The sequence below is a fragment of the Osmerus mordax genome, chromosome 19 (assembly GCF_038355195.1).
Source record: "Osmerus mordax isolate fOsmMor3 chromosome 19, fOsmMor3.pri, whole genome shotgun sequence".
Lineage (NCBI taxonomy): Eukaryota > Metazoa > Chordata > Actinopteri > Osmeriformes > Osmeridae > Osmerus > Osmerus mordax.
In genome coordinates, this window is record NC_090068.1 from 6337591 (window position 1) to 6364509 (window position 26919).

Below are 26919 nucleotides of genomic sequence, written 5' to 3' on the forward strand. Positions count from 1 at the left end.
CTGAACATGTCTATTTCATAAATTAATTTCAATGTACTGTACGATGATCTTTACCCATCATGCCTTCTCAACGATCACTAATCAAAGACTGGGTAGCAACCTTACCTGATTGGTTGTGTGGGGCCAGTGTGGTAAGGCTGGTGAGGTATGTGAGGGGGGCTTCTCTGTGGCAGGTTGGCACGCCACGACGGCCAGCTCAGCAGAGATTATGTGGGTGATTAAACGTTGGCTGGGCCAGCGTCCTGGCTGCATCCGTTTCCGAGGGCGGCCATGCCAGGAAGGCCGGCTTCGTCTGGGCCGGGCGGGAGAGGGAGGGCGGGTTGCATATTCATCTGCAGCCCATCAAGCCCCATAGGAATCGGCCTGACTTCATCCGCCATGACTTAGCGCAGAGACCCACTGTCTAGCAGCTAGCTCCACTTTCCATGATTGTCCTCCCGTGGGGGGGAGAGAGATATTTACAGTATAGTTTGGAGAAGTTTTATGGTTGATGATATACTTAATGAGTCAGTCCATTAAGAGGCATCAGTATGCATCTCTGCCCCACTTTTTGTAGTTGAACACCTGCTACCAGTTATCATTTTCTCTTTTTAATGAACTTGTCTGTTTTAATTCATTCAGGGAACAACTCTCCCCCGAACACGCCATTTTGGATCATTAGATGAGTCGACGTTTCCTTTTTTTATTTTACTTACTTTACATTTTAATTCACAAGGTTTATTCCAGTTCACAACCGAGTACACCTGTTACTGCAACGGGAGTACTGTACTACATCAGGCATGACGACACACTGGGTTTGTGTATTGGTTGTGGTTTGAGTTAAATTCCCTTTCTCATGAGACTAGTCACAAACCATTACTTGTAGTTTGTTTAAGGTCATCGCAACAGCCTGACATCAGATGTCGACCCATCAGAAGGCAGCGCGAGTACAGGTATTAACAAGCGCAGAGTGGGCTTGCTGATGATTACCTATTTGCATAATTTAAATTTATATTTTGTCATTCTAGTTCGAGTTTTCTGGTAATTCAATTAGTGAACTAGGTTTTGGTGTGTTCACACATTGTTACCCTGTTTTGAATAGCTGATAGTACACACTGAACTTTACTAGTTATTTCCCCCCCCCCCCCCCCCCCCCCCCCGTTTTATATAGAATGTCCCATTTAACAGTCTACTATCTATGCAAAGTTTATACTTTACAGATGGTAATGGTTTGACTGTTTAGAGAGAGATTGTTTAAGTTTAGGATTAATAGATTGACAATCCTGATCCACTGTTGGTATGATAGAAGTGTTGCCCAGCCCATCACAGGGGAGCCGATACTGTCAAACCAGCACAAGTCAACCAGTCAGACCAGCCTCCCATCCCAGGGTTGACCAGTCAGACCAGCCTCCCAGCCCAGGGTCGACCAGTCAGACCAGCCTCCCAGCCCAGGGTCGACCAGCCTCCCAGCCCAGGGTCGACCAGTCAGACCGGCACCACGCCAGACACACAAACCAGGTCAGTACAGAACTACAACCACCTGACGGTACAGAACTACAACCACCTGACTGCTGGGTACTTCCATTTACCAGGTCTCTTTAGAAGGGAGGGAGGCGGCAGTGTTAAAATATCTTCATGTATCTGAGTGCAGTAAAGTAGGAGTCCAAGCAGCAATACTACCGCACCTCGTATAACACCATCGTATTTTATTCACCACCAACACCTGCAGTACTCCACAAATAGGGTTAACTGATTTCCCCGATAAGCCTTGCAAAACTACATTTGTGGATAAGAACCACCTCGATTGAGAAACCATGTAGATTTGACCTTTTTTAATACCTGATTTTACATTGTTAAACATCTGAGGTAGAACACAAGGCAAGGTAGTTAGGAAATTAGATTCAGCATGATAAAAAAAAAAAAAGTGACCTCTGCTGGTGTTGGATTGTTTTCATTTGGAAATTGTAGCATGTGAAGCGATAACTTGTACTTAGCAAGTCTGCAAAGCTGTTTCCGGAACTCAGATGGGACTTTGAATGCTTTCAACAAAAAAAGTACCCATGAATAATTAATAGCCATGAATGTTTCATGTCACCACAGAAAAGATAAATGGATATGTCACTGCACACACAGTTCAGTCTACCTGCAAGTTGGACTAAGACTAAGCCATGTTTCTATTTACCTGCTTGGCCAGCAACAAGGAAATGTCCTATTATATTTCATTTGCATCTCCGTTCCCTCTTTTTGTTAAATGAAGCACCTGATGTTTCCTCCTGCTTTCTCGTAAACTCTCTCACCCTAAAGTTAACTTGGGTGCGAGCTCTGAGTATTCCTTATTGAAAGCTAAAGCACTTTGAACGGTTGGGCATTCCTTTAGTTGTATACACAGGTCATCAAGCTTTGACATAGGCACATACGCATATCACCACATGAGAATCTTAAACCTTGATTAAAACGCTACTCTAGTAATTAAATATGTCTGTTCTATTGCCAAGGATGTACAGGTGCTGGCTGAAGCCATTCTAATTAAGTCTCCTGGCTCTCTCGGTCGAGCCACGGGAGTATGGGTGAGAGAACAGCACAAGCCTGGGGAGAAAACCATCCCATAAACACACACAGGAATCCTAGAGAGGATAACGTGTCCAGTTGACGCACAAAATAAACAGTCAGCAGACAAAGACTTGGTCTAATCTCTTTATACATGATAATAGCCACCAGTTAAGATACACATATGTATACTACGAGAACACAGAAGATACATATACTGAAACGTTATATATATAGAATATTTTTTTTTTTTACCTAACCTGCAGGTTGAGGAAGAGCCGGCCAGGGGTTTGTCTTCAGGGAAGCCTAATGGGTCGAACCATCCTGTGACAGGAGAGCTAGGAATGGATCCGTTTTAGCCGGGGCCTGAAACGATCCCTTTCCCCCTATGCCTTTTAGACTCATGTCAATCGGAAATCGATTTGAGTTTTCTGAATGAGATTGCCTGTCGTTGAGGCTAGGTAGAATTCACCTCGAATTCACCTTTTGTCCCTTTTACATTTTCAGAACCGCTCAGGTGTTTTTTAAAAGGCATCGTGGTTAAGGGGTGTGTTTGGACAAAGCTGACGTCGGAAATTTATGGAAAACCGGAAGGTATGCTAGACTCTCTAAGAGATCACTGTAGATTTGGAGACATGTTTGTAGTTGGCTAACTGACAGCTCTGCCTTACTCAGTGAAGACAAACCCTCAGAGAGAGCCTTTCCACGCGCGGCTCAACGAGGTTCATTATTGCTTACAGGAACAAAGCGATTTGTGTACATGGACACACAGTGCAGAGTCATGGAGAGCAATGGAGTGTGAGAGGGAGGGGGGGGGGGGGGGGCGGGGGGCGGGGGGCGAACAGGCCTGATCTTTATCAGATGGGCATGAGACAGCTGGCTTCGGGGAACGCTTGTACAAAGCAATGGGCGAAAGGTAAGGGAACTATGGCTCTTTTAAGCTCAGGCGCGTGTTTAGGTTGGGTGGGAAAACATTAAGCATTCGTGCTAATGTAGCTTTTGGTTCCTTTTTTTTCCAGGGAATATTTCGGATAGAAACCTTGTGAGGTTTAGGGGGGCGGCCATGTTGGAACCCTTGTCGGGTATCCCGAGTTGCAGCCCAGTGTTTCAGTTCCTTGTTCCCTTGCCTTCCAATCACTGCTAACACACATGGCTCTCCCTCTGAAGGTGTCACGTGAACAGGACAGCACAGTGCTGAGGGGAGGGTCGTGAAGCTTGATATCCACACAATATTGTGTCACCATTCTGCTGACCTTTACAGTGGTGATTTAAATAGTAGACCTAAGAGGACAGACCAAACATGCCTTCCTTGAACAGACATACGTACACACTCATAATACACACACACACAATTCAGCACACATTCGCACGTACATTGTACATTATGTGTTTACTACAACTTCATGATGTAATTGGTGCCCCGTGTGAGGAAATATTCAGGGGGGAGAAAAGATGTGCGCTTTTCTTGCTCTCGAAAAGAGGCAGAGACCCCAAAAAGCTGGTGGAGGTGTGTGTGTGTGTGTGTGTGGGGGGGGCGGGGGGTGAGTGAGTGGTGGTGTGGTGGGGGGGGGGCGGGTTGAGGTGAATGGGAAGGGGGATTGGTGGCGATTTGAAGACACCTTTATATGTTTGATTTGTCATGAAAAATGGCAGTTCATGAGGTCCACTGTTTCTGGGAGTTCAGCGCAGCCGTGGTTTATACGCCCGAGAAAGATACAGAAGCATTGATAACTCGGCGCATCGTTGACCACATTGGAATTCGCTTTTCTATATCCTAGCTTGTTGTGTGTAGAAACATGTTGATCAAATGCCATGATTTGCCACGATGTGAGGCCAACGTGAAGCTGAATCCGTCTCCTCTCCCGTTATCAACAGAGACCTCCCGAAGCGTGCCAGGTGTTTCCGACTTTCAAGAAGGGACCCGAGTGGCTTTCTGAAGATCAAACGTGGCTACATTCCACACAGCTCAGCTAGCCTGGAAAAGGAGCTTCTCCGTTAGTCCAGGACTGCAACTTCTCTAGCCTTCCACTGGCCCAGTGCTCCACGTACATTCTAGAACGTTGGATACATTCTGCTCCCTGCAGGTGGGGGACGACTTCACCGCGGTCCCATTATTCCTTTCTCAAATGACCTTGTGTGTTCTAGCCAGTCGTGGAGGTTGAAGGGTCGAGATTGTGCCTTCGTGGAGTCTGGCTGGCTTGTATGCCAGGGCAGTTAAGACTGGACAATGAGAACTGGAATTGTGGGAAATGTGGTTCTGTGACTTTGTCCAAATGTGGGATTGGTTGCGTCACTTCTACCCTCGGCTCCTGCCTCCTGCCATGGGAAAGCATTGGAAGTGGAAGGGAGTTATATAGCTATATAATCGATGGCACAGCGTGACAAGTGCGTTAAGTCCATGTGAATCTCAAAGATGGCACAAACAATTCCTGTTGTCTTAAGCGAGTCGAGATTGGGTTGTAGTCCCGACAGTCAAAAGGGATTTCTGGATATTGAGCATCGACTGCCTGGGCCAGGAAAGTGGATGCATGTTTTACAGAACCTAGTCATCACTTAGCCATCATCCCCTCAAGAGAGGATGTATCATTATAAAATTGGGATGGATTTTCATATTCCTTTACCTAATAAATGTTTTTTGTTAAAGCAGCGCAGAGTTAAGTACTCCCTTTTAGCATAATTGGACTCGCACTTGTTAAAGGTAAACTGAGGGAGTAAAACGAGGGCAGTTCTGTTTCCGTGACACGCTTGAGATATCGAAGGCACATGTTCTGCTGCCGTCTAAACTCTCCTGGCCCGATAGTCCTGGCAAAACCTAAAAGAGGGCACTTGTACACACAGTATGTTGGGCATCTATGGCTCCTAATGCTTTGCCTCAGTGTTCAGCACTGAAAACTCAATTTGGTGTGCTGGACAGGTTAGACTAGACTGTTACCAAACAACAACGTAATCAATGGAAAAACTAAATAGCGTGTCGTTTATCTGCTTCTATACCCCATTATCCCCCATTGTGGCTCCATCTGGAATACATACCGCTCTATATGTTGGGTTTATTCAGGTAAGTGACCGCTAATCTCATAATCCTGTATTAAGTAATCACATCTATAGAGCTGAAGTGGGTGGCTAATGAAAGCGTCTGATTATTTATCGCAAAGCACAGATCAGCGTGTGTGCCATAATTAGAGCCAGGGGCAGGAATTGTTATGGCCTCCTGAATGAATGTCTAGCTTTTGGAGAGGGGAGAGGTGTGGGTTAGGTACGGATAGGAATGGGAGGGGGGATTTCCATTCTCAGTGTCAGGGGATGGAAGCTTTTAATGGCTGGGATGGATCAGTGACTAAACTTTAAAGGGATGGAGTGTGGGGGGGTTGAAGGGAGATAGGGGCAGGAGAGCAAGGAGATGGTGGAGATCCGGTGAGTGGCATCAGACTCTGCTGCCAGAGGGCAGGTGGGGCAGTGCCACCCCGGGCCTCCGGACGGGGCAGCGCTGGGGGTAGGGCACGCTGCGGCCGGAGTGCAGCAGCCCCGGCAGCTCCCCGGGGGCCCGGCCCGCGCGCCTGCAACCCCACCTGGGGCTCGCGCACTCCATCCTCCGGGTGCGCCTCCCCGTCTGGCCGAATAGGGCGGCCGCCTGGGGCCATAGTCCGTCCGTGGAGCTGGGCTCCTGGCAGGCGGGGACGCAGGACTTGGGCGGGTGCGCGGGCCTCTGGAGACCCTCCTCGACGTAGGGGAGCCAGGCCGACCCGAGGCCCGCGGCGGGCCTGTGGTCTTGGGGGAAGCCTGTGGAGAGGGGCGGTTGTACGGACGAGGCCGGGGGCAGCCGGACGCGGCCTTCCTCCTCCGCCCCCAGCGCGGGACCCAGCAGGCTGAGGCTGGTTCTGTCCGTAAACGAGTCCATGCGGTCTTCGTAGCCCAGGTCGGCCGGGGCCGAGCACTGCTGCACGGGCCAGCTGCCACGGCCCTTCCCCCCCACGTCCGTGGCGCCGCCCTCCTCCTGGCAGCCTCGCTCGCCCCCCTGGAGCGCCTCCTCTTCGTCCTCCTCTTCCTCCGCCGTCGCCTCCTCCCCTTCCTCCTGGGCGGCGTCCTCGGCGGACGGGGGCGGGGAGCGCGGGTCCCTGAGGAACACCACGATGACGGTGATGTTGTCGCTGGAGCCGGCGTCCCGGGCCGAGGCCACCAGCTTGTGGGCCACCATGGTGCTGTCGCCGGCGTTCTCCTCCAGGTGGTCGCTGACCACGCGCACCGCCTCGTCGGGGCTGACCGTGTCGTAGAAGCCGTCGCAGGCCAGGATCAGGTAGTCCTCGGTGCCGTCCAGGGGGAAGGTGCTGTGGTCGGCGTCTCCGCAGATGTAGGGCTTGTGTTCTGAGTCGCCTGTCGATCACAAAAGACGGTGTTGTTCAGACACGAGGGAGAGAGAGACAGAAGGCCAGATGTACTTAGATGTGTTCTCGTGCTTTCTGTGTTTGGACCCAAAGTGGACATTGTTTAGCCTAAACGTTTTGGAACGGATGCTAACTTTTTCAATGCCGTAATTTCACAGTGCTAGGATTTAGACTTGGGTGGGGTAGACTAGAACACATTAGTGCTTGCTGTCCTTCGTCTGGTAAGACTTTTGTCCTTCTCAAATGCGGAACACAAAGAATGGCGTGCTTCACAATAGGGTTGTTGGTCATTAGCTTTCGAGGAAAGTCCCTTTCATATCAGATTACCGGAGATTTGGGATTAAGAACAGCAATCACATTAGGCTTTTTTCATTAACGCTCCATTAAAATAACTATTGATTTAATCAACCCAAAACTTCGCCTAAATAGGCTTTAATCATGCTAGTTTAGTTAAAAGCTTCGATTTTCTTGCCATTATGATATCGTTTATAGCGTTTTCGATACGAGCACCCTTTGCTAGGAGATTCTTAGAGAAGATTATTGAGGCTAAACGAAGGTCGTCAAATCACATTAAGGTTCGCTGGAGCTGTTCTCTTCTATGGTCCTGGGTGTAATTCGATTCACTACACAAGTATTTCAGCCACGCCCTCGTTCCCCGGTTGCCGGTGTCAGCTCTGCGTCAGCAGCCCCTCTAACCTGACCCTCGGGGCGCTATCGTGACCTCCCCGCTCGCTCCCTCCCTCCCTCCCCAAAATAATTTCCACTGATTAGGGCCCCCCCCCCCCTGCTGAGTGGGTGAGCAGCCTACCTGCTGAGCGTGCAGACGCAGGCACGCGTGCAGACACACACTCACATGGTCCTCACGACACAAGCTTGGCTCTGTCAAACGCTTCCCTAATCCATGTTGACGGGTAAGGTTGAACGCGCGCACGCACGGCCGCTATGACACGTGGCAGCCGCTGAGCGGGGTTCTCTACATGTGTCCCAAGTAACACTATTTCCAGGAAAAGCACGTCAGTGACTGCTGCTTATTCGTGAAGGTGAGACATGGTGATAACTAGGTGCGTGAAATATATTTGACAGGTACCGTACCAAATTGAAATTCGGCAAATGACTGACGCAGATCTTTGATTTGAAACGACAGCTGCAGTGCATTCTACAAACCTCCTCACCTTACTGATCACCTGCTCAGTATTTAAAACGTATAGGACAGAATAGGATGGGTACACAGAGCCTGTGTGTGTGTGTGTGTGTGTGTGTGGGCTACCTATGGCTCTGGACACGGACAGACTGCCGTTAACCCTCCACGTGCCAAACCAGATGACACAGCCTCCAAGAGCCTCAATACGCTGCTTCTCATCCTGCAGAGAGAGACAAAGAGAGAGAGAGACAGAGAGAGAGAGTGACAAAGAGAGAGAGACAGAGAGAGAGTGACAAAGAGAGAGAGAGACAGAGAGACAGTGACAGAGAGAGAGAGAGACGAGGAGGAAAAGGAGGAGGTAAAGAGAGGAAAGGACAGGAATAAGCATCGTTACATTACAGGGATGAAGGCCTTTATGTTTGTACCTGTACGCATCTGTGTTTGGGATTTGAGAGTGTGTGTGTGCGTGGGTTACCTCTCTGTCAGGCTTGTGAGGTTTCATCAGTTCCACTGCCTGGCCCTTCCTGACCAGCATGACCTGGGAGTCTCCCAGCCAGGCCACATACAGAGTTCTCCCCCTCAGGAAGGTCACCACGCCCGTGGTGCCGCAGCGCATGTGCTGTTACACGCAAACACAAAACACTGTTCGTGAAAAAGGCAGCTATTCTACATTTTAAGTATATTCAAGGCAACACGTGCACGTGACAATTCTTTTTTTTTGGACTGATCTTCATAATAAAAACTTGAAAGTATGACACACTCTCTCTCTGTGGAGCATCCTTACCTCGCGAGCGGCCTTCTTGACGAATCGCTCGTCTGTGACCTTGAAGGCGCGAAACAGGGCCTCGGCCGGGTCCTGACTGAACATCTCCTGGCGCACAAGGTTGACGTGGAGATGGTTGGCGGCATAGATGGCGGCGTCCACACCCCCGTGGCCATCAAACACGGCGAAGAAGGCCTGTTCTTCCTGGTCCTGAGGGTCACACAAGGTCAAAGGTCAATTGGGATACGGCGAGAGGAGATTAGTGTACTACCATGCTTGAAATATCCGCCTAGTAGCCAAAGGAACTGTTGTCAGTGGCGGAATTCTATCAATGAAGCTTAGAGTTGAAAGATTCCCCACCTATATAATATATATCTCACATTTGTTGATGTGAACAACTATTGTTTGCATTGACCATGTGGTACTTTCCTTAAAGGCTTGAAAGTGGTATTGGGCTTGTCCCTACTAACCATAATTCTCAATCCGTTCAGGTCTGGTGAGGCCAAAGTTCTTAATACAGTGGGTGGGGGGGGGGGGGGGGGGGACTTGCGCTTGCGAATTCAATGACGTGGCACATTTTTCAATTAATGACATGCAAAGTACCTACGTAAATATGGAAATCCAAATATAACCTGCTCGTGTCTCCATTCATCCATCTGCTTTAATTAACTGAGGTTTTAATGCCAATTAGCGGGCTTACCCGCTGCTGGCACTCTTAATAGAATGGGATAAACATTTGATCTGACAGAATAATGATCTAATTATATGTGGATCTGTGAGCTTGGACGTGGGTCCCTCGGCGGCTAGTCATTGGCTCGGAGGGGAAGCTGATGAGCCAATTGGAGTCCATAATAAATGGAGATAACGGAGAGTTGAACCCAGAAAATACCTGAATATTAAAAAAGGCTGGCGGCTTTGGGTTCCCATCACATGCCTGTGTGTGTGGTTGTGTGTGTGTGTGTGTGTGTATGAAAGGGAGAGAGACAGACAGAAATGAACATGTGTATTTATGTGTTAGTTCCTTTGCAGCCTCGTAGGGAGTGATTTCTCTCGCACCCCTGGGAGCATTATGGAGCCTGATCGTCAATAATGTTATTAGAGGCATTTCAGTCACCGGCAGCCACCTACTGTGCTATCCTTCAAGGCTCATGTGGCGGCTGGAATGGGAATACGTCCAATAGGGGGAGTTTTAGTGATCTCCCTCATGGTGTTGTTAGGGTGGCAGAGGCCCTGTAGTGAAGCTGGGCTGATCCACGTCGGCAGGAGAAGGGCCACTCATTTGCACACATGTACAGATGAATGAAGTGGCCTCTCAATTTGAGCCCGCGAGGCAGGAATGCATTTTGTCATATTTTGGACATTTTGTTTATTGCTCAAGTGAGTGTGTCCGGGTCTACTTGGGTGACAGAGCAGCCATCTTGAATTTGGTTCGTGTTGGTGGCCGGGAAGAAGCTATCGATTATGCGTTGGTTAGCATTCCATCTGCTGAGACTCATGGGGTTTTAGTGAACTCCGTCGGAGTGAGCACTTTTAAGCCCACCGGGGGAATGAATAAATGAGGCTCGTACTAACACCCTTCCCATTTGTCTCTCCCTTTATTTTATAATGCCCTCACCCGGAACTCAGATCGATAATAACCAAATCTGTCCGCCGCTGTTCCCCATGCTCTTCACAAGCGCAGCGATGTACCCAAACACCTCTAGTACGTGTCGACCGCTTCGAATAGCGTAATCCCCACTCCAAGGCCGTGTCTCAGAGGGTGTGGACATAGCCCCGATAGGGACTTTATCGAATTCAATTCGATTACAACGTCCTCAGTCCGTACCTGTATGTTGAAGAGAGTGTTGAAATCGGGGGGATGACAATGTGCTTGTCCTCCATCTTGCGGCGCATGTTCTTGATGGCGTGGATGGACGTCTCGTAGTAGGGCTGGGGCCGGCGGCGGTACGGGAAGTCCTTTAGCCACAGGCAGCATGTCTCACACAGCTTGTTAAATATAAGCCTGGCCAGCTTCACCGCCTCCAACTCTGTGACCACACGCACACACAGCATAGGATTAGAGCACTTATTCAAGTCACAGAGATATACAATATATTGGGACTCCCTTCTCCCCCCCCCCCCCCCCCCCCACTCCCAAGAAACACGCATGTGGATTACAACATCCAGTACCGCCTTGTGCATGCATGACTAAGTGCACGCAAATAAAGGAGATAGAAAAAAGTCAATTTGGTGCCATAAACTCACTGGCATGCAGCTGACCTCAACGAGAAATGCTGTTGTGTAAGAAAGCCGCGTGTTTTTATATGCTCTTGCTTGTCCCAGTCCCCCCCTCCGGTCTCTCTGTCTCTCACACACATTCACACACACTATCAGGAACTGGCATCTATCCATCCTTAGTGCAGTGGCCCTCTTGAGTCCAGACCCACTTGTGTGGGTCTGACTGGAGCCTTTACATGGGGAGCACACATGGAGACAGCGCAGTGTCTGAGTAAAGGTTACTATGGAATTAAGGACAAGTGGTCGAAATAGACCATCTGCAAAAGGGTTTGGGGCTGGAGGTTGGGGCAGGGAGAGAGACAGAAAGAGGGTGAGAGGGTAGACAGGAAGAGAGACAGAAATAGCCAGGAAGAGGAGGGGGGGGGGGGGGGGGGGGGGGGGGGAAGGGAGACAGACTGACACACAGACGGACAGTAAGAGACAGAGCGAGAAAGAAAATAGGGGTCATCACAGTCCTCCCGGCAGCAAGGGTCGACATTTGCCTGTCCTTCTCCCAAACCCCCCGCTGCTTCCTGGATCATGGGAGCTGCTCACCTATGGCAGGACAGCCCCTCCCCCTCTCTTTCCTGGCTCACGGACACACCGGAGAGCAACATGCGTAGCGAAGGTTCCAGTTTGCTTATGTTGGACTACTGCCATGTCTTTTGACCATAAGGCTAGAGCACTGGGCATTGCTATGTAATTACATGGTACAGTAGTTAATGTGACCTTACATTTACATTTAGTCATTTAGCAGACGCTCTTATCCAGAGCGACTTACAGTAAGTACAGGGACATTCCCCCGAGGCAAGTAGGGTGAAGTGCCTTGCCCAAGGACACAACGTCAGTTGGCTTGACCGGGAATCGAACTGGCAACCTTCGGATTACTAGCCCGATTCCCTCACCGCTCAGCCACCTGACTCCCTGACCTACCTTAATGTAAAGTGTTGTTGAACATGGCCTACATTACTTTATATGGCCTTGTGTTAGGTATGGTTGGATTACAGATGGATATGGATGAGTTTATAGAACTGATTCGCAGGTACTTTGTTTCCTCTCTTGCTGCAGGGTTTGACTGATGGTAGAAACATATTTTGGTTATCATAGTCCATTTAGTTAGTGCTCACGGCAAAAGGAATTCATCAAATATTGAGTTAAGCATCAAATTGAACGGTTTTCATTTTGGTGTCCTCTCAAACAAACTTGTACTTGTCTCGACCACGACCAGTGAATAAGTGATGAGCGTCTGAGTTTCAGAGCTACACGGATAAGCAGTTGTTGTTCTGGTGGAATTTTCAAAGAAGTCGGCTTATGTTTCTATTTGTCAATGTAAACCTTTTATTGGGCATCTTAAGATGTGTTGGCATATTATAAGAGGCATTAGGAGTGAGGACGGATTGCTCTTCCAAATTGCATTGTGGGATAGCTAGCTGAGCGTTCACTGTTGGCTACATGAGAGCTTCAAGGTGATATTTGGTGAAATAGAGGCTTTTATTAAGAGACTGAGTCATCCTATGACATAACCATAATCATTGAGGTCATGGATTTATTTAATGACATGTGCCCCATCTAACAGGGTACATAGAGAGATGATGATGATGATGATGATAAGACGAGGGCATGCATACTGTGTCTGGCGTTCCACCCTCTCACCATTTTCCTTTTCTCCCTCTCCTCTCCTCAGTCCCTCGACTCTGGAGTTAAATTTAACCTTCCATTTCAGAGCCCTGGCAGTGTGTGTGTGTGTGTGTATCTGGGTGAGTGCCTCCTCTGCTCTGGGCCTAGACGGCTGACCTGTGTTCGTCAGCCAGTCTCCGTGTCGGAGCCAGCTTTACCCTTTCTGACTGCCCACCAAAGCTTTCACCAGCCACCCCCCCACACACACACCTCCTCCTCAGCCCCCTCCAAGACAACACACTCATCACTCAAACCACCACAGCTAAAATTATCCTGACTACCTACCTACCCGCCCGCCCACACACACACAGACAGACAGACAGACGCATGCACACAAACGCCGACAATCTCTTCCTCTCTCCCTCCAAGAACAGATCTATAAAGAGGAGTGTGACAGGGTCAAAGGGGCCGCTGCTGTTCTTGTCTAATCTTAAATGCCAGTTCTCTCTCTCTGTCTCTTCCTCTATGGATGTTTTGTTTCCTTCCTTGCTATACTAAGGGTGTCACAGCAAATTACTTTAAAGCTGCGGTACCGAGAGGGCCCAGAACACAGCACTTTCACCGTCATGTTAATAATTTAGAGAGAGTCTGTTATGTGTTGGGGGGGGGGAGAGAGAGAGAGAGATACGTGTTGAAATGATATAATCTGAGACTGGTGACTGGTCGAGACACTCATTTTAACCTGTTATCTGGATGGGAGAGATTTGCAGTAGCCGAGCGGTAGTTAGGTCAGTCGATGACCTGATTTCGATTTTAGCATTGGCGCTTCAGAAAACTCCCCCTTGTACTGAATACCTTCCGGACTTCAATTGGCTGGAGCAAAAACATTGGACAATATTTTCCAGATTTTTTTTCCCCCCCGGAAACCTCAGCATACCGGGCAGTTGAGAATATGATTCGGTTCACCAGGAGAAGGGGCAGCTGAACATGCGAAGGCCTGAGACACCGTCAGGGTTTAGCTTCAATGCTAATACAGCTTCCAGTGTTCCTGGTAGATGACACACACACACACACACACACTCGCACTACCAAAGGCACTCACGGGGCAGAGGGTCTGTTCCTTCCTCCAGGGTCTTCTGGAGGTGGTGGATGGAGAGGTCGCTCTGGAGGACACTGTCGGCCGTGGCCCGGGCCAGGGCTGCCGCCAGGGAAAACGGACAGTTACTGTGGAGGAGAGAGCAGGTTTTATAACCACCGCAAAACTGAGGTCAAAGGAAGGGCGACACAAAGGAATAACAGTGTTGAAGGACTAATTCCATTCCAAGTTCAAAGCCTTATTGAGAAGGCCCCTCAAGGATAGGGACATGTACTGTGTGCAAGTCAGACAGATCGATGCTTCTGTTGAGAACAAGACAGCATGGTTGGTTGGTGTTCTGAGGCCATATGTCCTGCATCGTAATCAGTTCACTTGATACTGTGGTCAAGCCTGAGCTGGCTGTTGTCTGCAAGAACCGGATTTCCTTGGTGCCATTACCTCATGCATGCGTGTAACTTCACTCCATTTGACTATCAAGTTACCCCCCCCACACACACACACAATCAAGAGGTCCAATCCCGGCCAATCCCGTAACAGATGTCACTGGGTTTTCTGGCAAGAGATCAGCCTGTTAATTCTCCCCAAACCCAATCGCAACTCCCAATGATTCGCTCTTGCAATCAACTCTCGTTTAATTACTATCCGCTTGACCACGGAAGGCCTTGATCGGCTGGCGCTAATCGTGACCCGTAGATACGAAAAGCCGGCGTTATTACACTTGTTTTGTAACTGCTGGATTACTTTTTTGGGGGGTACACCTCAACAGGATGATGAGTGACCCTGTTGACATTTGGCAGCCAAAATAGGACTTCCCTCTACTGGCTGGGGGGGGGGGGCACACACCGTCGCAGCTCTCCTATTGGTGTGAAACACTCTACTGACTGTTGAGAGCCTGGCTCTGTCAGATATTAAGACATCTAGAGAGAGACTCCTCAGCTTGAGCTGGCTCCCGGAGTGCAACGTGTTTGATTTGATCAACCGGGTCTTCTGGGGCTTAAAAGCACGTAAATTACATTTCTAGCCCAAATTACGTTTTGGTCAAAAAGAAAATCCAATTACTTTGCGAGTAGCTTTTCTATGGAAGAGCGGAGTCCCGGATTCTGAAGTAATCCTAACGCAGGATCCACCCACTGACCTTAAGACTGAGCCTGATTCTGTGAAGTATCGGCCACACTTCCCCCCCCACCCCCTCCTCCTCCTCCTCCCCCAGAGACGAGCTGCTATCGATCTGTTTGTCCAGAGTCAATCTGTGGCCCTGCTGTGGGCAGCGATCCATTGGAGCGCCAGGATTCTGCTGTCTGTTGCTTTCGAGGCATCCAGTCAGATCACGCTCACGTGTCAACGGGATTTTGAAAAAAAAAAGGCCAATTCCTGTTTGAACTGGACGGGGGGAAATCCCAAGATATTTCATTTCCGATTCCCACACCTGTGGACAATATTACTCTCCCTTTAAAGATGCCTTAGCGCTGTGTCGCTGTTTATTCATCATGACCTTGGGGCCCTGTTGCTTTCAACTGGGCAGGTTAGGCCACTGCGGATCCCGTACCCATGGTAACCCCTGGGAGCCCGTCGTGTTGACAGCTGATGACAGGATTGTCATGACAACGAGCCCAGCCTGGGAATGACGCAGCAGGTACAGTGGTTAAAGCAGGGCAGGCAGCCCTCGCAGTAGGGGCTTGAGAGACTGTGTGTGCGTTGCTGCGTCATTGGGGGTGCCCATACATAGCCAGCATAGCCTCAGAGACACAGCCCTGGGGTTGGATGATGAAGGGAGAGAAGCAGGGACAGGAGGAGGAGGAGGAGGAGGAGGAGGAGGAGGGGTATATCCGTCCCTGGTCTAAAGGAGGTGGAGAAACCGCTCAACAGGCAAGGAGGGGAAAGTGGAACATTTCAAGGACAGTCCAATGACAGGCTGCTCTACATGAGGGTAACCAGGGTAACAAGGCCACCTCTAGGTGGAGGTAACCACGGTAACTTGGGTACAGCGACAACTTTTGTACAGCAACTTTGGACAAAATTCATTGGGGCCCCTCCTGTTGGTAGCTATCCACTGTACTGTAAATACACTGGGTCAATTACAGTGTAAGTACTATCATAAGGGTCCTTTTCCTGGAAATCCTTTCACTCTCTCTAAACACTGTTTATTGTGGGGTAAATAATAAAGCTTAAACCAAATACATTTAACAGAAAGGGGCTTTTCAAGTAGTAGTAGTCATTCAGTAGAATTAAAGACATTGAAGCTGATCTTAAGCCCATAACAAGATTAACTTGTGACCTATACTAAACCCCATCGTGACCAAAAGCCGTTTCTATCGGCCTTTAAAAACACCGCAGACATTTCGTCCGGTCGACGTTGTGAACAGGTAGTCCGTGTTCAGCCAGTGGCGAGGCATTAAAGCGAGATTTCGACTCGCCACAGTACTACTAATAGTCCTTACGTAACTAGCCTTTTTACTAGAGAGCAGTTAGCAGGAGGTGCTCTCTGGAGTTTTTGTTAGCGTGTGTTCATGCGCGTGTGAAGATGGAAAAGAGAAGCAGAGCGCTCTTCTGACTCCCACACACCCACCGCATTTAGGTCGTCCTATGACACTCGCATCACTATGAGATGGATATAAACGCGGGCCTACCACTAGTGGATGTTCGCAAGAGTCACGAGGACTCTGAAGCCGCACTGAGTGGCGGGGTAACAACCCAATGTCAATTCTCACTGCGCCCGTGATGCCCTATGGAACAACTGGCGAGGAAAAGGAGAGTGCAAATTTGACCTTTGAACGCCGGTCACACGTATTAGAGACTCCACTCATAGCCTTTTCAAGTGATGGAACTGTATCTGATTGATAGACCTGGTAATGCATGCATGAAAGCGCTCGCACACACACACACACACACACACACACTACACAAGACAGTATGGATAGAGCCTTCTCTCTCTGGAGTCCTTTCATGCTTTCACTCTGATCTTTTTTTTATTTATGAAATGGGAATACGCGACCCGTCTGAAACACACAATGGACCATTTCATCTCCACTGATTGATTGCATGTCTCTTGAATGATTAGGAGTATGGGAGATGTGTGGAGAAGGTGGGGGGGCGGGGGAAACTGGAGAAAGCCTCAAGGCAAGTGCGGTGGGAGTCGTGTGTGTGTGGGGGTGTGTGTGTGTGTGTGGGGGTGTGTGTGGGAGGATCGTGTGGGTAGGTGTAGTGTGGGAGCTCGCAATACAGTGGAGTATGTAAATGGTGTGTGTGTGTGAGACAACTCAGGTGAGACGGAGTGTGTTTTCAGGCCTGCAGGGCCGGTTGGCCGACAGCCCCGGTGCTATGGAGAGTGACTAAGACACGGCACGAAAGCGAGGACCAGGAAGATGGCAGCGGAGAAAGGGAGGTGCGGAGTGAATGCGAGAGCCACAGAGGTAGTGAGGGAGGGAGGGAGAAGGAGAGAAAGAAAGTCAGTCCCTGCTAAAAGGTTCCCAGCTGACATGTCATGACAGTGGCAGTCGCTGTACTGTCCTCAACTTCCTCCTCCTCCTCCCCCGTGTTTCCATTCATAGAAACCACGCTCTCTCTCTCTCTCCCTCTCTCATCTCTCCCTCTTTCACACTCACTAGCTTGCACACTTCGTCACTGCCTGATGGAGGGGAGGGGGGGGGGCTTGGGTGCTGAGGTGGGGAGCCCTCATTGGCTGAGGGGCTCTGGCATACACGTCATCAGCCAATAGCGGCCCCCCTCTGCTGGTGCGCCACAGTGAGGTCAGAACAGCGTGAAGGAATGGGGATTAGGAGTAGAAAGGCAGACTTGGGCTTTCTGGTTGCCTTTTACGTACCGTTTTTACACACCATCGACAACCCAAACAATGTGCAGAGCTTCATTTAAAGGGATTTCAGACCTGAGACGTATATTTTGGGGACAGAACACCTTCACTGTGAAGCTGTTCTGGGTATATATCATGGGTGACTGAATGAAAAGTCAAAACCCCTTTTTTTCTTTATTTATGTATCATTGTAACCTCAGTTGCCTTTACAGTAGCTAGCTTAGCTCATCTGCTTTGTTACTGCACTCACTCTCCATGGCATGCTAGCGTTAGCATGATGGTGGGGTTTGCATTGATTTGCGCTAGCGGTGAGGCTAGCGGAGGGGGGGGGGGGGGGGTAGAGTGAGAGTGGAGGGCTTTACTGCGGCTTAATGCAGCTGCTGTAGAGGTGAAAGATCTGGGTCGGGGAGCCTCGCGTTGACGTCACACGGAGAGAGGGGGGAGGCTCAGACCTGCTTCAGCGGAGGAGGGGGGAGAAAGGGAGAGGGGCAGCGAGAGAACGAGAGAGGAGAGATAGAGGGATCGAACGTTAGAGGGATGGAGGACTTGCGAGTGTATGAGAGAGAAAAAGAGCGAGAGAGAGAGACCCTACCCATCATACTAAAGAACTTGACGGATCGCAGGTACTCCGTTCAGTACACCAAGCTACCGTCTTATCCGCCTAAAGCAAGATTCTCACTCAGTCCGAGACGACGGTTCTATGCATAGCAAACCACTGGTCCTAGACCTTTTCTAACAAGACTGTCGGACCAAGGACATTTACTCTCAACAGGTGCATTATTAAGGTTAACGGAAAGGAAGACTGAAGATGTGCTCATTCTCCTACTGTACGTACTGTTTGGTAGTTTCTCTGTGAGAGTGTGCATGGACTGTGTGTGTGCGCGTGTTGCTGAGTGCGGTGCGTCACAGAGAACTCACCGAGAGGAGTGCATGGGTTGTGTGTGCGTGTGTGTGTGAGAAAGAGAGAGAGAGCATTGCCAGTGCTCAGACCCATCCCAGGCAACAGTGCGTCACACACAGCCTCTCATGGGGCTTCTGTTCCGACATTAACTTTCAACTGTCCTTGACAGGGACTTGCCAAGATCTTTCTTTCCTTCTTTCTCCCTCCCTCTCTCCTTCCCTCTTATCTCCTTCTTCCTCTCTCCCTCCCTCGAACACACAAACTGTTGCGTAGAACTTTGTACCTACTACACCGGGTCCAAAACTTTGACTTCGCGTCGTCTCCACCCCTGCACTGTTTCTCCATGCAGCACTGATGAGGCAACATGGGTGCGTGGACAGTTTTGTGTGTGAAACATGCCGTGTTCATGTGTGCCCGCGTGTTAGCGTGGATGGCTGCGCAGCGCTAGCGTGTGATGCGTGACCATGCATACTGTATGCCAGCAGCGCACTACCACACAGGCTCCCCTCACGACGTCTCTCTCCTCCCTCCTTCAATCTATCCGCTGCCTTCCCCCCCCCCCCCCCCCCCAAACCCCATCCCCACCTCCCTCGCCCCCTCTATGAATTGTGGGAATGCAGGTAATCTCCGCGCAGGATGAGTCAGGGGTTATTTATAGTGGGGGATGCAGGATTAGGTTGCCTCTAAATCTCTGCGCTCTGGTCCATCAAATCTGCCTTTCCCACCCTGCAGCCGGGGGCTAAATATACTGGGCAGCGCGCGTAGTCGGGGGCAGCCCTCCTCCGCCTCCTCCACTTACAGAGTTGCTGACAGGTCTCGAGGTTCCACAGCGGCGGCAGCGCGTCCAAGTGGACGTCAGCGTAGCGCGGACCGACGTCACGACCGCCCACCTCTCCTTCGCGTGCGCCGTTCGCTTGCGTCGCTTCGCCGGCTCTCCTTTACGAAGACGGTGCTTTGCTTTTCGTGTCACCTACTCGTTTTCCCTCTGGCGTCGGAAGGTTGCGTTTCTCTCTCTGAGGCGTGCTCTGAGCTGCTTTAGCTGGCGCTTTTCGAGAGGTTGAGCAGTGTGCAGGTCATCAAAATAGTGCGTGTGCGCTAGTGTGTGTAAGCAACAGAGAAGGAGAGAGAGAGAGAGGGGTGGGGGGGGGGGAAGAGAATGCGTAGGCAGAAGGATGGAATATGGAGGTTGTGTGTCTGTGTGTGCACACGCGAGTCTTTCGATATCTACAGGTCTGCAATGCCAGTCTATGACTCAGACGGGGCCAGTGGAGGACGAAGCAGAAATAACAGACCCTTGTCACAACATAAACAGTTGAAACACAGAATGGGGGGATCGAACAACTTAAGCTTACAGGTTTTGAGGGGAAAGTGAAGTCGGATTTAAACCCAAGCCCCTGCAGTAAGGCCTCAGCTGACATGGTACACACACTTAACCAGTGAGCTACCAGGGCCCCAATAGGATTACTTCTTTGACTCTCCCACTACAACGTCTCCAAGCAGACAGCAGAGAATGGTGGCCACTAGAGCATGTGCCACTAATAAAATGAGAAAATGCCCCAAAATACATATTTTTGAAGCGGGCTTTTTTCAAAGACGCATTTTAATTCGAAATGAACAAAACAAAAGTAACAGTAGTGCTTTTCGGGAATGAGACATTGACCCGTTCATGTCTACGCAGTGCAAAAAGTTAGGGACAAGTTAGGGTGGGAATGATGGTAAGAAACATTCATGTGAGGACAATAGTGTGCCTCGCTGAGTGCAAGTACAGTAATAAAGTAACGACACAAACAAATATCGTTTTTCATCTCCTTAGGAAGGAGCAGTTGTCAACCATGTCGTGGACCAATGCGAATGCGTCTTAAAATGCCATGGAGCTCGAAGCAACCACCGTGCTATTAAGTAATTAATGAAGCCACCCGTGTGGAAGAAGCTAGCGAGCCCAATAAGAAGCCAATGCTTGACGGCGCTCCCTAAGGGGTCGTGTTAAAGACTTCGGAATAGGAGCTCATCCGCCCTCGTGTAACGACACTGTCCATTACAAAGAAACAAGGACTTCCGTGAACCAGACAGGAACTGCTCTGGGCCACGACCGGCATAACAACGACACCCAACGGGGGAAAAAAAATCGATGGCCAAAACTACAAATCCCATGATGCTCTAGAGTTACGGAGAGAAGTCAGGGGAGAGTCACCGAATGACGCGATTCCTATACTGCCAAATGGTCTGCGTGCCTGCTCGAAGTGCGTCACGGGATCGATCGGGCTTGCCCGTCACCTTTTAAGCCAGCTTTACCTTTTCTACCCATCCTGCTAATGACTGAGACGTTTATCCCAGTCCCTGGGGTGCTCCGCATTAGACGCAGCACACAGAACACCCTGTTCTAGCCAACGCACCTAAAGCTCAATCACCCGGAGCACAGAGTGATGTATTAAGAGTGGAAGCACTGCATGGCAACACTCTTGATTTAGGCCGGCCTGTGCGTCGCGCCTCTATGATATGATAAATGAGCCTTTGCCTCAGCCTTAAAGGATACTGCAGTGTGCCCTGATATTGTTTGGCTAAAGTGTCGGAACATTGTATGAGGAAGTATTTCCACAGAGAGAGAGTGAGAGACAGAGAGATAGACAGAGGGGAAAGAGCAAACGAGAGAAAGACAAACAGAGAAAGAGAGTGAGAGACAGAGTGAGAGACAGAAAGAGAGAGGGGAAAGAGTAAACGAGAGAAAGACAAACAGAGAAAGAGAGAGAGAGTGAGACAGACAGAGACACTGTGGTGATGCACTGAGAAGGTCAGTCAATCAACACAGTTATTTTGTGTCCTTCCTAGGAGATGTATGGACCCAGTGTGGATGGATCGACTGTCTATGTGGTACCGGTATCAGGAAATCTTATTCATATTCCAATATGCTGTGACTAACCAGTGGTTTCAGACCACAAGTCCACATCTCTGTAGGATTGTTCCAGCAGGCAATTCTCGTCATGGAGTCAATAGATTACATCTCGGGGTATTTTACAGTCTGGCATCGACTGATAGCATGGTCTAGGGACTATCAAGGCTAAGCAAGCACTGGCTTGAATGTAAATGAAACAAAGGCATAGACAGAACATCAATTCCTGACCCAGGCCCGCTAAGTCACAGTGTTCTACTGGCTTCTGATGGACATCTCTAATGGGTGCAGTAGTGGAACGAATACACAGAACAACTATTATTGGCCTTTATCAGCATTGCCCCATTATGGGAATAGTGGGTGCACTTTCTGTTTTTTCCTGCCAGTGTAAAATGTCCATACTATTGACAGATGTACAGAACACCCATCCTGGTAATGACGGGATAAGGACAGACTGATCTGATCTGCTGTGTTAAAAGATTGCAAACAATGACATCCGGATGACATTCTGTGTGTAGAAATGAGACCGGTTCACTTATAACGACATCTGACATATTTTCATTTAGGTCTGATCACCTTCATCTGCATGAGATGGAAGTTGGAGATATGAGCCAGTCTAACCTGTAGCTTGTCATCTCCTATTTTACTGTCGTGTGTATTTTAGTTTGGTAACTTCCCATAAGGATACAGTACACATATGGAAGATTTAGTCAAGGGTAGCAGCTGTAAGGCGACTGTGACGACATTCGCATCAAACGCAACCGCTTGGGAGGTTAATTCTCCATCATGTAGAAAGTAGCAACACCAGAGCGTGCAGCTCTCATAAAACTGCCATTCGTACATGATATGGCAAGACATTTTTCTCACTGTCCCATCTGCCTTCGTCTTTACATCGCTCACCCTTCAACAACGGTAGCTTTCCTTCTTCTTAACGAAAGGCCAAGACATCACCCAAGCCCCCCCTTGCTAGTCAACCTCTCGGTATTTGGACCTTTATACAACCACCAAAGCTAAATCAAACAGATAGCTTTTGCGAAAGCCACTTAAGGAGGGAAGGAAGGGAAGTGGTTGTCCCGGACAGCCTTAAATCTTTGAACCTAATCTGAAACCTTTGGAGGATATGAAAACCAAACGCATCACGACGGGTTAACAGACAGGTCACGGGGCTTTACCAGGTCATGCTAGCAATGCGGGAGCTTGGTTTAAGGCGGCAAACCAGGTCACCTGGGTCATCCCTGTTGCTGTACACGCGAAGATCTACGTTCTTTTGCATGAGACGTGTGCGAGAGCACACTGGTTTTGCATGCGTGTTGTTGTGGTGGTGGTGGTGCTAGCGGCGCAAACACCGGTAAAACAATGGCAACAGCTGGTTTCACACTTCAAATGTATTTGCCTTAATGCAAAGTCATTTTGTCAAAACAAACATGCAGCCTTTATGCAAAAGTAAACTTGTGAAGTCCTCAAAAAGATAATGCAGTGGACCCTCAAACAGAAACAAAATATTGTTCAAGAACATGCTATTTAAATCGTCGTGAGAAATATGAAAAATGGGGCGAAACCACCAGTGCAGTGCTACCATGCATGCATGTCAGAAACAACTTTACTGTTCCTGCACTGTTACTATGTGAATTCCGTTCAAGGAGCCATTTTATGTCGCACTGAACATTCTAGAGTCCACTCGTCCTCACTCCTGGATTCGTATTGGAGGGGGGAGGGGGGAAAGCCCAAAATGGTGGTCGACTTGGTGTGTTTCAAGTAGCTTTCTGGAGTAGTGACGAAGGGGATAAACAAGGTGAGACGTGTCAGCTCTGAGATTTACAGAGCAGCGAGAGTGGGTCTATTTAGGAGAGATTTGACCTACTTGGGCCAAGGAGGACAGTTATTTGGGCTGTTGTGACATTGAAGGACGAGGAGTCCTGCATCCTGGTATTTCAAAAAAGAATTTTGGTGCCTGGAAATAAAATCCTCCAACTTGGCTCTTATCGATCAGGGTTAACCGACAGACTTGTGACAGACTTCGTGCATGCAGGGCATGCACGCTTGTCATTAGTTACTTTAACTGAGGTATTGAATGAGGATTAGAGCTAACTGGAATCAAGAGAACATTAGAGATTTTGTTACCATAAGGACTTGAATCATAGTTTCATCTCAACAACTTTCTGATAACGTCCAATTGACAGCGTCTTGAAAGTGTCTTGACAGCGTGGTATATCATACATCAAAACGATGTGTTTTGACTTCTATTCGTCTATGAAATCATGGTTTTCTATCAGATATTCACAGCTAATATAAGACAGTGTCCTAATTGGCTATTTGTGTCTTCCTTTGAATAGAGATTACATTCTCTCTGATCTACTTGGGTGACACTATTATATAATCTTGATGTACATTCCAAGATTGAATATTGAAAGAAAATGGAATATGATATCCACGCTATAGGGACAATGTCAAATAATAAAAATAACCCTCTCTTTTCCACACCATGCACCTTAACAACATATATTCATGAAAAGGTGAGGTTTTGATTTAAAGAGAGCAGGGTTTGAAAATATTTACTCAGGCACAGGTAAGGTTCAGTGTTTTTTGGGTAAAGGAAGCGCACCCACTTAGTCGACGACTTGTCAAAATGACTGACTTATTGGCAAAAAACATTCCCTGAGGCAAAGTGTGAAAGGTGCCTTCACTTTGTGTTGTAAATATGTAGCTTAGGGAGGTGACAGGCTGCTTAGATGATAAAATGGACAAAAAGTGCTCAAATCTGATAAGGCGAATGTGTCCTCCACAAGTACACCAGATACAGCATGATTGATGCTTTAAACCTGGTTTCACTATATTGTTATCCTTGAGTATTTCTCTCCAAAGAAAGGGCCTGCAGGTTGTTTCCATGGGAACTCAGATGTCTGCAGCCGACGTCAATCATCACTGTAGCTTAAGTTTCTAAATTGATGTCAATATTTATTTATTTGTCTTCATAACCAGAGGCTGGCTTCCTCTTTCCACAGATCATTCATGTCATTATTTGATCTGACCTTTTCCTGTGAAGGACGGTGTTGGAAAAAGCAGCCCCACTCGATCTGACGCGCGCTACTCGACATCTCCACCTGGATGGCCTGGAAAATGTTGCCAGTTGTCAGGCGTGTGGGGGTGAGAAATGGAGGCTGATGAAAGACAGCTAGGAAATGTTCTACGATTGAAAATCCGCCATCCTTCGGGCGTTTTGGCAAGGCGGATGCATTCTATCTTTGACTCCTGATATGGCGGCCATCTTAAGGTTGGAAATGATAGACTGAGACAGCGGGGTTACAAGCCTGATAAGAGTGCTCTTTGCTGTGCCGTAGGACTGTACTTCCAATCTACCAGGCCACGATCCCTCCAGTTCACTATCACAGATCACTGATTTGAGATATTGTTCTCTAGAGTCTTGGATGGTATTATCAGCTCAGCATGTCTTACACTACTAGGAAATCCACTATTCTAACCCTAGAATTTTCGATATAAAAGTATATAATATATTGTTGAAAAAGGTCAAATCAGAATATAAAACCTAAAATGAAGTTGACCAGCAAGCTGTTCCAAGTCTCCCGGTGTAAGAGCTACTGTTCACTGTCTCCTCATGGGGTTGTTAGAGTTCTAACTGGGTTAGACGCATTTCCCTGTCTGTTTGCACAGGAGGGGGAAACACTGGGCCAAGGGGCTGTGGAACATCCCATCTGACATGACACTGACAGACTGATGAGCACTGGCACAAACCAAAGTACTTCAGTCGGGAAGGAAAGTTAGAACACACAAGTTTCACACCCATCATTTGTCTATTTAAGATTGTGTATCCATTAAGTACATTTCACATTAGTAAAAAAAAAAAAAAAAAACAAGGATGGAAATTGACAGGACTAAACAATAATCTAGATAGATTGACAAAACACATTTTGAATGCTGGATTTTGAATATGAATGTATTTTGGGTCAACACTGAATGCCAATGTCACGTCAGGGGGTGAGTCTTACACAGCTTACACACAGGCGTTGAGTGGCCAGTCGTGTTTTGAGGAAACAAATGGGCCGTATCTCTCTGTCTCGGCCGGGGATTACAGGCCTAATCCCAGAGATTGAAACATGTACTGTTCTCTTCAATGTATTGCAGATGCATGCCAAAGTGCCCCGGTATTCTGAGAAAGGGCTTTCCATCCCATCGCCAAATTCAGACTTTGTCCGCACAAGGAAGTACTGTATTTATTTAGATTGTGAAACAGTGTCATGGAGATTATGCAGTCCTGTCTGACTACCGGCCTCCAAGTCAAGAATTACACAAGGATGTGTGTATAGTGTAAACTAGTACCAAGATATGGCTGCCTTGTCAAGGGTAAACTTTCTAGTCAATATTCACTGCAGATCCTATCAAAATGGCACTAATAAAACATGTAAAATATCATCTATTTACTATTCATCCACGACCAAAATAACATGGATGGAAAAATGCTTACCTGCAACAATGCCTTGATCTCTACCCCCTGACAGTCGATTCTCAACTGTTGTTTCAACATTGTTGTTTCAGCAATTTCTTGAAAGGGTTAACTCATCAGCCAGCTGCCACCCTCCTGTCAACCACTGATCAGAGTCATCTGAGCACATGAGCCAGTCTTACTGTACACTCACGCCATGATGAACACAAAGAGACACACACAAAGAGACCCACACAGAAATGAACACGCAAGAGCTGATACGGTTGCACAAATGTGCACAAGCTTCGTCTTTCAAACAGCGACAGTCCTGTCCTAGACCGCAAAGCATTCTTGTCCAAACAATTTAAGTATCACACACACCCATCGATAGGATGTTCAGTGTAACCAAGGTTAAAAAAAACAAAGCAGACTTTTAAAGCCATAAAAAATCTAAATCCTAAAGACTCCTTCAACTGAAATGTTTGTCAAGTAGGATTCAAGCTGGTTATATTTCCCGACTACACATTTCATACTTCAGGCAGCTTATTCCTTCCAGCTGCACTTCACTTCCTCTGAAGTGATTTCTAAATGACACTGGCAAGTCCGTCACTAGATGAGTTAATACTTGTTCACTTTAATGTCACCAGGGTAACTAGTGACTTCGACTTGATTATCATTTTACACGTTCCAAAACATCGATACGCACCAACTGCTTTCTCTCCAACAGACCGATTAAAATCTGAGGGTTAATTGGAGACAAAATCCGGGTTAAAACACCTCGTCCTAATGACTTCTCCAAGAAAATGATCCCCGTCATGTAAGGTGGAGATTCATTGGTCCGCTGTTAAGGATGCAAGACTTGGCCTGCTTCCAAAAACGTCTAAAGGGTGATTTGTGCTCTATAGGCCGACATCACAGCCAGTAGATCATCATGACTTGGCTCTGAGGTGGCGCCTTCAGTCTCATATCGTTGTCCAAACGTTCACACTGGAAGTCGACTCAGAGTTCCGACATATCAAGGACATGATTCATTCAATTCTGCGGGAGGGCGAGACATGAAAAACGCAGAGACGGCTGCTTAGGTAACCGTGTCTTCAAAATGAGACG

General features: G+C 48.3%; 1 protein-coding gene across 1 annotated transcript in view; it reads right to left on the reverse strand.

Annotated features, from left to right (window-relative positions):
• Positions 1-4071: 4071 nt before the first annotated feature.
• Positions 4072-26919, reverse strand: part of ppm1e (protein phosphatase, Mg2+/Mn2+ dependent, 1E) — a 36355-nt gene continuing 13507 nt past the window's right edge. The window contains 7 exon segments of the mRNA XM_067257514.1: positions 4072-6894; positions 8173-8266; positions 8522-8665; positions 8831-9019; positions 10635-10664; positions 10667-10836; positions 13785-13906. Coding sequence (XP_067113615.1) covers positions 5948-6894; positions 8173-8266; positions 8522-8665; positions 8831-9019; positions 10635-10664; positions 10667-10836; positions 13785-13906 — 1696 coding nt within the window. The 3' untranslated portion in view covers positions 4072-5947.